Source organism: Salvelinus fontinalis, chromosome 42 (assembly GCF_029448725.1).
Source record: "Salvelinus fontinalis isolate EN_2023a chromosome 42, ASM2944872v1, whole genome shotgun sequence".
NCBI classification, from domain to species: Eukaryota; Metazoa; Chordata; class Actinopteri; order Salmoniformes; family Salmonidae; genus Salvelinus; species Salvelinus fontinalis.
Genome location: NC_074706.1, coordinates 5,931,647 through 5,944,949, shown reverse-complemented (window position 1 = coordinate 5,944,949; position 13,303 = coordinate 5,931,647). Strand labels below are relative to the sequence as shown.

At 42.1% G+C, this 13,303-nt stretch overlaps 1 protein-coding gene across 6 annotated transcripts in view; it reads left to right on the top strand.

Moving 5' to 3' along the window:
* The first annotated feature begins 290 nt into the window (after nucleotides 1-290).
* Nucleotides 291-13,303, top strand: part of LOC129841100 (lipopolysaccharide-responsive and beige-like anchor protein) — a 340,220-nt gene continuing 327,207 nt past the window's right edge. For all 6 annotated transcript variants that reach the window (XM_055909205.1, XM_055909200.1, XM_055909204.1 and 3 more), the window contains exon 1: nucleotides 291-1,224. In XM_055909205.1, the coding sequence (XP_055765180.1) occupies nucleotides 1,042-1,224 (183 nt within the window). In that variant the 5' untranslated portion in view covers nucleotides 291-1,041. The remainder of the gene's footprint in view (nucleotides 1,225-13,303) is intronic.

Below are 13,303 nucleotides of genomic sequence, written 5' to 3'. Positions count from 1 at the left end.
TGGTTATTAGAGACCCTACTGAGTATTTTCCACCCCACATTAGCTGAGACAGGTATAACAGTTATCTCTACAGCACAATATTCTGTATGTGTATGTCGGTCTTAAAACAGTTTTTTAAACAATATTTTTTATTTGATTTCATAAATGACCTATTGCCTTTTCTTGTTGGCACAGTAAAGGTGGCCATTGATTCAAACGTAATATATTTTGAATTGTAATGTTTTGAAATGCGGGCTTTTATTTGAAAGGTTTCCTCGTTACCATACGAACATGACGTCATCATTTGTGCCGCTGGCAGAATACTGGTATAATACTGTCATGGCGGGGAAGAGCTGTAGCAGGGGGTAAATCAGGAAGAGAAAGCGCTGTAAGTGGGTTAACACTGAAATTTGAACAAGTCTAGCAGTTTTTAGGGAAGGACCGAGTGGATGACTGCTGTCCCTTGTCGAGCACCACTGGCGCTGTTGCGGTACTTGAGCCACGTTTAGGAGTTCTTGCTCATGACAGCACTACCTGTCAAGCCTGCTGTGACAATAGCAAGTTCTACTGCTGTAGCCTGGCTGGACTAGTGAAGAAATGAAAGTCGCAGGTGCCTCTTATATTTTGACAGAGGGGAGGAAGGGCAAGGTCTCTGCGACTTGCCTTTAGAACCAAATCTTATCAAGCCGGTCCATTTTAGTGAACGGCTTTTGATGCGTTATTTCATTCGCCTCCTTATCAAGTTTCCGACCGGGGGAGAGGAGTTCTACATGGAAACGCAGTGACAACTCCAATGTCGCGGTGTCATCGGCTAGAAATCCAACTCTCGTGCGCTTGTGCCTTTCGCGGACTACAAAACATACTTTGTTGACTCGAAGGCTTATTTTGGGAACTGTTTTGAATGGGGAGGGAAATATTTTCGTTGTTTACCTCCAGACTGTCGACATAACTGGAAAGAGGATACCATTGTTCTTTTCTTTCACCGACTTTACTGTATCCCATTACAGCCTTTGGGGGTGAACAGGTGTCTTACCTGTTAACGCCACCTGTCCTCCTGTAGCAATGGCTAGCGAGGAGACGCCTGGTGCTGGGCGACCAGCCGGGCAAGGTGATGGAGTTGCGGCGGTGTCGCTCAACCCTGGGATCCCAATCCGAGGAATCAAAATGAAATTCGCTGTCCTAGCCGGCCTGGTGGAAGTTGGGGAAGTTTCCAACCGGGACATTGTGGAGACCGTCTTCAACCTGGTAAGCTGATTATCGGAAGCCACACTCTAATCTAAATAGTCCCTGGAAACCGTCCATCGAGGATCATGTTACATGTTGCTCTGTCTACCAAACCTTCCTTTTCTATTTTTCTGGTACACCTTAGGCTACCTCCTGGCCACAATATTTGTTTGTAACGAAGGCTATATTGTTACTAGGCTACTTCATTATCTAGCCTACTATATGGTCCAATAGCTGAGTACATACTATTTACTTTCCATTATAAGGTAACTAGAGTAGTAGGCTATGCGGAACTAGGCTATAGCCTATTAGTTAGAAATGTGTGGGCTAATGGTGCATACGAGTTTTCTTTGTAGAATTTGTATGGTGATGGAAATGCTATATTGCTTTTACAAATCATTACTTGGAAAAGCTTTGTAACCAACCAGCGAGGCATGATCACTTTTCATATTATTCATACAGGATGCAATGGGCATAGTCTTATCCTGTTCATAGTTTAGAAAAATGATGTTTATAGCCCTACAGTGGAGGTGTGTAATACCCATAAAACCTAGCGATCCAGGGAAATGGTTCCAATCGTTTTTCCACCATTCATTTTTACCATAGGGGATTTAAGAAACATTTAAAATAAGGGCTGTGTTTTGTGTAGGCTTACCCTGGCGTGGCGTTTTGATAACCGTGTAAATCTCTCTCGGACAACTTGTATCAATATATTCGGCTCTATTTACTCTCAGATTCATATACATCATGCAAAACTACAAATCCCTGCAAGCTCCGTCATCTCAAGTGGACACCTTTGCTAACAGGTATTGTGTCAATTTAAAACGTGCACAAGACAGTTCACAGAATTGTCAATTTTAAAGAAATATGGCCAATTTATTCAGTACTACATTTAGCTAACATTAGATAGTTAATCCTGAGATTCTTACCTTTGCCTCGATTCGTCAGTCGCTTCCAGATCATCATGGTATTTGTAGTTCTTTATGATAGCCACATTAGCAGCTAATTAGCATTTCAGTTTTGGGTGGTAAATACAGGTGAATATATGAATAAGTCACCTTGTCCTAGAGAGATTTACACGGTTATCAAAACGTCACGCCGGGGTAAGCCTTCATGAAACACAGCCCTCATTTGTAATGTTTCTACAATCCCCTATGGGAAAAATGAATGGTGGAAAAACGATTGGAACCGTTTCCCTGTTTGACCGCTAGATTTGAAAGGTATTATGACTCATACTGTGGCACTCTATAGGTACTAAAGTGACATCTTAGTGACACTTTAGTAACAGTTCTACAGTGGGTGTGTAATAGACACAAGTGCATACTTGTTGGACTATAATTATATGGGAACAGGGCCTACATGATATCTCTCTATCATGATTTCAGTTTGTTTAAAAGAGGTGTGTCATATTTCATGATAGTCTGCTCAAATTGCACAATATTATTCTAAGGTATCTCTGCAAGGTCTCTCTTTATCTCTTTATCTCTCTCTCTCTCTCTCGTTGGTTGGCTGCAGACATTGAGGCTCAGGTCTAGGAATGAATGAAACTAATAGAGGATCGGCTAGTGAGTCGCTGAAGCAGAGCATGGAGGGTTAAGTGGAAAAAGAGCAGGAAAGGCTGGCAGTTAATGAGAACGGGAGGAAGAACTGGCAAAACTGCTCTGTCACTGTGGCAACACAATGGAGACACACACACACACACACACACACACACACACACACACACACACACACACACACAGGCTGAGGCTCATCCCCAGTCATCACAGTAGGCTCCATCACCTACTGGGAGGGGTGGGGCACGGCGGCACTGTAACCTCCCTCCCTCCCCACGTGAACACTAACTCCCTCATGGAGTCAGCCAGTCAGCCCTCACCCTCAGGTAGCCGTGAGGAAAGTGGATAAGTGTCTGGCTGCTGGAACAATGCCTTAGCATTTAGAATGCTGTTTCAAATGTCAGGCCAAATATAGAAACCCAAGCATGATTTCTTTTTTGGGGGTGGGCGGGGTGTCAAACATTTTTTCTGTCGTTCATGTCTTTCAGTTGAGCAATATCACAGTGGTACTAGTTTTATGCACCTTCGTGTTTCCGAGCTCTGTTTTCAGCTTTGTGCTGCTGGCCTGCACGGTGTGCGATTAAACCCAGAAATATAATCCCTCCAGCGACGTGTCTATTATTAAGTGCATATTCATGATAGTTTCTTTATCCAGAGAGGAGAAGACATAATTGCAGTACACAGAAATGAGCAGTAGAGACAACCTGCCAGGTCTCCGATGTGCCAGAGTGAGGGGATCTTTCAGGCTGTGGGTTGCATCCCAAATGGCGCACTATTCCCTACATTCTGCACTACTTTTGACCAGAGCCATATGGGACCTAGGTCAAAATTTGTGCACTATATAGGGAATAGGGTGCCATTTGGGAAACAATGTGAGTTCTTGGGCCTACTGATGCATTTGTACCCGACCTGTCTCCCCTCCATTCCCTCTTGTTTGTTTAGCATGGCCAATGTCATTTGAGGTTTTTGAGACATGGCACTTTGCATTTCATGCTCTGTGCTCTTCTTTCTGATCTCCTTCTGCTCGCTCTCTTTCTCTCTCTCTCACTCACACACACACACACACACACACACACACACACACACACACACACACACACACACACACACACACACACACACACACACACACACACACACACACACACACACACACACACACACACACACACACAGAGCTGGATTTATCATAGTGACTGGGACCTCCTCTCTCCAGAAGTGGCTAATTTGCAGTCGCTCCGCGGATGACTCATACACCCATTGTTAGGTCAAAGGCACAATACATTTTTCCTCAAACAAATCTCTCTCAAATGAAAAGGATATCCAGCCAGACTTAGGACAGTGCAAGGGATCATGGGTAGCGTAGCATTCTGAATTAGGGCTGTCCCCGACTAAAAAAAATCTTTGTCTACCAAGAGTCGTCTGTTCTTTCGACGAATTGATTGGTCAACATTTTTAAACGTGTAAATGTTTTAATCAAATAAACTATATGCACTGAGCTTATCTGGTGCTTTCAGCGCACTGTTTGATGAAATAATTAGACGCACAAAAAGACTAGAGGGAGCCGACCTAATTGATTTGTATGTGCTCAGACTTGCTGTGCTGTGTTAAAGGACAGCGAGTGACTGTGTGACTAGCATCCTTGTGTCTGTCCTCCATGTTGCAGTGATCACTACTGAACTTCAACAGTGTTTATCCCGCTGTCCACTTTGCTGAAGATACAACATAATTACAGCCATTTCTGACTGAAAAGTTCTATTACCAAAATCCCTCATTTGTTTAGGAAAAACATTCCCTCAACTAGTGATGCACCGATATGACATTTTAGGCCGATACTGATTTTTAGCGGCCTTTTTAAACATTCTAGTACAGTTAAATAGTTAACACACACATGGGCGCAGCGGTCTAAGGCACTGCATCTCAGTGCAAGAGGCGTGTCTGGTTCGAGAGGCGTCTCTACAGTCTCTGGTTCGAATCCAGGCTGTATCACATCCGGACGTGATTGGGAGTCCCATAGGGCAGCGCACAGTTGGCCCAGCACTGTCCGGGTTTAGCCGGAGTAGGCCGCCATTGTAAATAAGAATTTGTTCTAAACTGACTTGCCTAGTTAAATAAAGGTTACACACACACAAGTTATTTTGTTGGCATTTACGTATGTCCCCTTTACCAGTAAAACATAATCAAAACCTATTTCTTTCACTTACTTGCTGTGCTGTTTCGTTGTTCATTTGTTCAGTCGTTTCATTCTCAATCAGGATTTCTATGGAACACCGTTTGGGTCTTTGCGTGTCAAAAAATATACTATTTAACACTATTTGACGTGTCAAATAAGCTTGTTGACCAATCAGGACCTGAATATGACTGCACATCACATAATAATTTAACGCGTTCATACATTTTTTACATGTTGATTACACTCACTTGTATTTCATATGTCACAACGATTCATCGATATGTATGCTATGATGCTGGTAAAGTTGTCTCGCACACCTACAGTGCTGGTCAAAAAAAAATCTAGCTAGCTCATGGATGCAAACAATGTTCTTCCCCAAAAACATGGCAAACGACATCTGTTTCAGTAGCTATATAGTTAGCTAGCTAACTATATAGCTAGGTGTCGTCATCTAAAATAACCCAAATTTATATTACCGTTCTTATTTGATTAATGGTGGTCGGAAGCTAGCCACAATAAGAAATAGCCATAGTGGACTTTGAGGTTAGCCTTCAAACTAAAATATGGCATAATTCTACTATTTGCATCACTGTCAATGACATACTTTTATTTTGAAGGCAAACCGCAAATTCCACTATTGTGCCTAATCCTTATTGTGGCTAGCTTCACAACACAACCCGTTCCGGTCGAGCCTTTCTAGCCAGATGAAGCTAGCTGGCTGCTTATAACGTTAGCTTTGGGCAACAGGGTTAAGTAGCTGGCTAGCTATTTATTTTCATGAACTGAAGTTCAATTTCAAAAGGCGAACAAGTGGCAACCTAGCTAATACTTACTCACAAGGATTCCTAAATCATTGCTAAGAATTATCAAAATACTTGCACTTTTTACTAGTCATTGTTTTCAGGCTGGTTGTATTGGTGCTAGCTAGGTACCAAGCTAAAGCTAGCTACCCCAGAATTTGCGGTCAAACAAATGATGCTTTATTACCAACGCGGTATTGTAAACACATCGTACGTGGCCGGTGTTTGCTTGTTTGCAGACTTTTTTGTACAGCTTTGACAGTGCTACTGCATCTATTTTGACATGCAAAGACCCAAACGGCGTTCCATAGTATGTATGTCATGAAGCTAATAGCAGTGACACTATTACTGTGTAACTTCGGTAGGGCAACATTGGAAAAATAGCGCACTTGGTAGTGTTGCAGAGAACGGTTGATTGTCAAGGGCAATGAATTCCATTATCTTGGCTTTAATGGATTTCGCCTTTGAGTTGTATCGCTGAATTTGTTTTACTCTTTCAAATGACTGCTTGACTTGTTGACTGCTCGATCCACACAGCAGACATTGTGGGCTAGGTTAGGAATGCTATGTTGCACGTACGTATATGGCAAAATTTGACGTGGTGTCAGTACGTCATGTACCTTCGTTATATAGGTAGGCACGTCAGCTTTGACATCGGTTTTGCACATCGGCATTAAACTAGACATCCGACTCCGATATGTTCACCGATATATCGTGCACAACTACCCTCAACCCTTGCTCTCTTTACGTGACACATGTATGCATCGCATGCACGTGACCAATAGGGCCTGACCTATAGAATATTATAACAAACCCCGAACACATGACAATAAAATGGATACAGAGGACTTGACAAATAAACTCGAAACAGGGGAATGTACTGGTTGCCTTCTGGTTGCTCAGAAGGTAAAGGGTGAAGTCAGATGTGTGGTATAAATTTGACTAGTTGTGGAAAATACTGGAGATCAAGACAGAAGGTTAGGAGCAAGCACTGCATCCATGTTATGTGTGGCAAACAGGTGCTGTTAGATTCCAATATCATTTTTTGGACTGTTTGGAACAATGTAAACAACACTAAATAAATGATCAGGTTACCAGAGAGTGTTGTAATATTTATTTTTGTAAAGCCTTTATTACAGCAAAGACTAAAAACCGTTGCATTAATTTGCGAATGCAATTTCTGAAATGGAACGGTTTATTTGTTGTTTGCTAATTATTCAAGGATCAGTTTATTTGATTTTAAAATGAAAATACTTGATTGCATTTAAAGTCATGAATGACGTGACGACGTGTGATAAAACGAGTGATTGATTGATGCTGTAGCCTATAGAAGTATTGAAATATAGGCCTAAGTAAGTTACGGTATTAAGACTAAACAGGAGGTGCTCTTTGGCCTACAACTCAGTGGTGGTTATACAAGGCTGCTATACTAAGCCTACTAATGATAATGACATTACATTATTATTATTACTATGATGATCATAACGATAATAATAGTAATAATAGCAATAAGGAGATCAAGACAAAGGAGGATTATTATTATTATAACTTTGCTATTATGCACATAGCAATATGGTCTAGGAAGTTGCGACAATTTAACAGTGTTTTAGAACCGCGGAGAGCCATCACTATCCAATGCGGGAGAAAGCACATTTGTTATAAAATAATTTGTATTAGTATTGCACCGTTGTTCTTATGTTATAACCATATACAATTTCAGTAGCAAATGTCTTAGTGATGGACTGCCATCCTCACGGCCTCCACAATGGATTAGTCCACTCAGACAGGCGTCTGTCAGACAGGCTTGTACACCATGAAATTATTCTTGTTTTTTTGCTACTGTTCAACTAAAGAAATCTCGATCGACCAACAGCCTATCGCCCAAACAATCGACCAGTTTATACCTTCCATTTGGCGACAGATTTTCTTGCAAATATTCTAAAATCTGCATAAAGAAAATATGCCCATTTTCCCACCAGTGGTGTTAACCAAACTGACTTGTTGCGGATAAAATGCAGTGCGTGATGACGTAGTGCGCAAAACATGTTATTTTTTGTACCAAATAAAAATCTAAAGTTCATTGTGTTTCCATTGCATTTTCATCTCTACTGATAGTTTTGTCACAAACTGTTGCGTTATATAGTGTATGTGCCCACTCTGGCCTCTGCATGTGTGCTCTAGCCAACAGCTGGCAGATACAGTGCTGCTGGGCTAGTGTACATGATGACTTTATTATGGATGAAAGCGAGAACATTTTATTTTAAAAGTCAAGTGTTTCTTTGCTTCAATGGTGTGATCAGGGACATGCAACTATAGTTTTCCTTCACGAAAAATACATCAGTTGTCACGAATCCCGCCGAAGATGGTGCCTCTTCCTGTTCGGGCGGCGCTCGGCGGTCGTCGTCACGGGCCTACTAGCTGCCATCGATTCTTTTCTTTTGTTTCTGTTAGTTTGGGCTGATTGGGTGCACCTGTTTTGAGTTTAGTTTGGTGGGTAGGCTATTTAAGGGCAGTAAGCCCGCTGGCTTTTGTGCGGGCTTGTTTCTCTGTTATTTGGTGTTGGATTGTTATGTGGATTTATTATTTATTCTGGACAGTTTTGTCCGGTGTTTTTGGACTCGTCTTTTCATGCGCCCGTGTGTTTAGGGCATGATCGTTTTTCCCTGTCAACTGGAAAATAAATCTACTTTCTTGAAACCCTGCTCTCTGCGCTTGACTCCTCCACCCAGTACTCCTAGCAGCTCTGACATCAGTGCAACACATTCAGCAGAAATGTATTTATATTTTTCATTTCTATCAGATTACAACAGAAGTGCAACACTGTTTGGCTAGCAGCCACAAAAGTGAATGATCTAACAATGAAAAATCTTATTTTTTTGTGTGCAAATACGATGTATGGCCATCATAGTTCTAATTAGAGGTTATGATTATGATTTTTCAACGCCGATACCGATTACTGGAGGACCAAAAAAAGCCGATACCGATTAATCGGCCAATTAAAAAATATATATAAAAAAATAAAAGCATTTATTTGTAAAAATTATAATTACAACAATAGTGAATGAACACTTTTTTAACTTAATATAATACATCAATAAAATCAATTTAGCCTCAAATAAATAATGAAACATGTTCAATTTGATTTAAATAATGCAAAAACAAAGTGTTGGAGAAGAAAGTAAAAGTGCAATATGTGCCATGTAAGAAAGCTAACGTTTAAGTTCCTTGCTCAGAACATGAGAACATATGAAAGCTGGTGTTTCCTTTTAACATGAGTCTTCAGTATTCCCAGGTAAGAAGTTTTAGGTTGTAGTTATTATAGGAATTATAGGACTATTTCTCTCTATACCATTTGTATTTCATTAACCTTTGACTATTGGATGTTCTTATAGGCACTTTAGTATTGGCAGTGTAACAGTATAGCTTCCGTCCCTCTCCTCGCTGCTATCTGGGCTCGAACCAGGAACACATCGACAACAGCCACCCTCGAAGCAGTGTTACCCATGCAGAGCAAGGGGAACAACTACTCCAAGTCTCAGAGCGAGTGACGTTTGAAACGCTGTTAGCGCGCGCTAACTAGCTAGCCATTTCACATCGGTTACACCAGCCTAATCTCGGGAGTTGATAGGCTTAAAGTCATAAACAGCGCAAAGCTTGAAGCACAACGAAGAGCTGCTGGCAAAACGCACCGAAGTGCTGTTTGAATGAATGCATACGAGCCTGCTTCTGCCTACCACCGCTCAGTCAGACTGCTCTATCAAATCATAGACTTAGTTATAACATAATAACACACAGAAATACAAGCCTTAGGTCATTAATATGGTCGAATCCGGAAACTATCATCTCGAAAACAAGACGTTTATTCTTTCAGTGAAATACGGAACCGTTCCGTATTTTATCTAACGGGTGGCATCGATAAGTCTAAATATTCCTGTTACATTGCACAACCTTCAATGTTATGTCATAATTACATAAAATTCTGGCAAATTAGGGGGCCCAAACTGTTGCATATACACTGACTCTGCGTGCAATGAACGCAAGAGAAGTGACATAATTTCACCTGGTTAAAATTGCCTGCTAACCTGGATTTATTTTAGCTAAATATGCAGGTTTAAAAATATATACTTCTGTGTATTGATTTTAAGAAAGGCATTGATGTTTATGGTTTGGTACACATTGGAGCAACGATACGCACCGCATCGATTATATGGCATGCAGGACACGCTAGATAAACTAGTAATATCATCAACCATGTGTAGTTAACTAATGATTATGATTTGTTTAAAATGTTTTTTTTTTTTTAATTTTTAATTTTTATCCCATTTTCTCCCCAATTTTCGTGGTATCCAATCGCTAGTAATTACTACCTTGTCTCATCGCTACAACTCCCGTACGGGCTCGGGAGAGACGAAGGTCGAAAGCCATGCGTCCTCCGAAGCACAACCTAACCAGCCGTACTGCTTCTTTAACACAGCGCGCCTCCAACCCGGAAGCCAGCCGCACCAATGTGTCGGAGGAAACACCGTGTACCTGGCCCCCTTGGTTGGCGCGCACTGCGCCCGGCCCGCCACAGGAGTCGCTGGAGCGCGATGAGACAAGGATATCCCTACCGGCCAAACCCTCCCTACCCCGGACGACGCTATGCCAATTGTGCGTCGCCCCACGGACCTCCCGGTCGCGGCCGGCTGCGACAGAGCCTGGGCGCGAACCCAGAGACTCTGGTGGCGCAGTTAGCACTGCGATGCAGTGCCCTAGACCACTGCGCCACCCGGGAGGCCGATACTAATGATTATGATTGATTGTTTTTTTATAATATAAGTTTAATGCTAGCTAGCAACTTACCTTGGCTTACTGCATTCGCGTAACAGGCAGGCTCCTCGTGGAGTGTAATGTAATCAGGTGGTTAGAGCGTTGGACTAGTTAACTGTAAGGTTGCAAGATTGAATCCCCTGAGCTGACAAGGTAAAAATCTGTCGTTCTGCCCCTGAACGAGGCAGTTAACCCACCGTTCCTAGGCCGTCATTGAAAATAGGAATGTGTTCTTAACTGACTTGCCTAAATAAATAAAGATGAAATAAAGGTGTAATTTTTTATTATTTTTTTAAATAAAAAAATCGGCCAAATCGGTGTCCAAAAATACAGATTTCCGATTGTTATGAAAGCTTGAAATCGGCCCTAATTAATCGGCCATTCCGATTAATCGGTCGACCTCTACTAATAGTTTGTGAATTCTCATCAGAGTAGAAGTGCACCTGAAGCACCAAATTATCCTGACGCCGAGCACAAATTGCAATAAAGAGCATTTTAGATCTGCATTTATAAAACGCAGCAAGATATTTCTTATGCGTTTTATCATTTAGCTTTTTTCTGCGTAAAACACTCTGCGTTAACACGGGCCCTGCATTATGGACAATAGCTAGGCCTAGCTATAGGTCTACCTCAGGTCGTCACACTCAGCCAGGAAGCTTGATTTAACGGCGTCTCCCCACTCACTGGAAGCTGAATCGTATGCCACTCTGGCTCTGCTCTGTAAACCATTGACTCAGAATGACTAAGACTGCTGGGCTCTGCTCTGACACTGGAGATGGGGGATTTGACTCTGTGGAATGTCACCTGGGTTTTACTCCAGGCCAGGTTGCTATGGCCGGGAGGCCCATGATAGCCTTTTGTAGTGGTTGCCATGGAAACCATACATGGAACAGGCAATCAGGTTCCCCTCTCCCTGATGCTGTGGAGTAGGTGAAGTTTCCCCTAGACGCTGGGTCAGTTTATTTTTTTTCTCCCACTAACAGTTAAGGTTAGGATTGGGGGAAGGGGAAACTGATCCTAGATCTGTACTTTGGCGAAACCTCTGAGCTAATACTGTAGTGGATATCCTTGTGCTTCCTGGTCAAGGTTGTTAGATAGTTAGAGTAACTACTTTGTGCATATGTGTATGCATTTTCTATTTCAATTATCATGCAGAGGAACATGGCCCTAGTTGTACCTTGTGCTTTCATCCATAATTCAAATATTTCTGAACTTTTATTTGAGTTCGTTTGTAGGCCTCTCTGTCTGAATCCAATTATTGCATTCAGTCTTTATCGATTAACAGCTCCTCTTGTCTCAGATCTCATAAATATTTCAGCCTGCGCTCCTGTATTCAGTTTCCTCAGTACAATGTCGTAGGCAGCTGAGCTGCATGTATTCAGTTTCCTCAGTAGAATGTCATAGACACCTGAGCTGCATGTATTCAGTTTCCTCAGTAGAATGTCATAGACAGCTGAGCTGCATGTATTCAGTTTCCTCAGTAGAATGTCATAGACACCTGAGCTGCATGTATTCAGTTTCCTCAGTAGAATGTCGTAGGCAGCTGAGCTGCATGTATTCAGTTTCCTCAGTAGAATGTCATAGACAGCTGAGCTGCATGTATTCAGTTTCCTCAGTAGGATGTCATAGACAGCTGAGCTGCATGTATTCAGTTTCCTCAGTAGAATGTCATAGACAGCTGAGCTGCATGTATTCAGTTTCCTCAGTAGAATGTCATAGACAGCTGAGCTGCATGTATTCAGTTTCCTCAGTAGAATGTCATAGACAGCTGAGCTGCATGTATTCAGTTTCCTCAGTAGAATGTCATAGACAGCTGAGCTGCATATTACAGAAACCCTGTTCCTTTACCTGAATCCTGACTTTCAGTGTCTCTGCTTAGTTGACTGTGGCAGAATCAATCATTTTTTTTATTTTGAGATGTCATCAGGCTTTCATGTTCTTTCTCACGTGTGTGTGTGTGCGCACCGAATATACAGATGCCGCTTGTCTCCTGTTCTGTTGGGGTGATATTGATGACGGGGTCCTTCTCAGAGGCAGGCTGCCTGTCAGGAGAGAAATTAGGTGCTCCAAACTAGAGCATCTCCTCTCGCCGACGCTTTAAATAGCACACACACACAATCACATTGTACAACTTCTACTGAGGGCACAGGGAAGGAACAAGGCAACTACTCTCTCCCGGCGTGCTCTCTCCTTCTTTCTCTCTCCGATAACAGAGCCTTCTAATCTTGACACATGAATGATATCCCATCTGCTGCCTCTGTCACACATAAGACTTATTCTACCTCTGTCTCTTTGACTCTCTTTCTCTCTATCTATCTCTGACTGTGTGTGTCTCTCTCTCTTTCTCTCTCTCTCTCTCTCTCTTTCTCTCTCTCTCTTTCTCTCTTTCTCTCTTTCTCTCTTTCTCTCTCTTTCTCTCTCTCTCTCTCTCTCTCTCTCTCTCTCTCTCTCTCTCTCTCTCTCTCTCTCTCTCTCTCTCTCTCTCTCTCTCTCTCTCTCTCTCTTTCTCTCTTTCTCTCTTTCTCTCTTTCCCCTCCCCCCCCAAGGAGATTCAAGGAACTGTGGACTAGTATCTCAAAGTAGTGATGCTTTTTACTCTGCTGCTAATCCCAATAGGATAGTTCTCTATTTTCTTTAAACACCTCCCTCCTGCCCTCTTCTCTTCCCTCCTTTAATATTCTCTCTTTAAATCTTATCTGTCTGTGGATACAAGCACTCCATTTCTTTGTGAGGCTGTGCTGTTTCACATTCCCTCGCTGTAA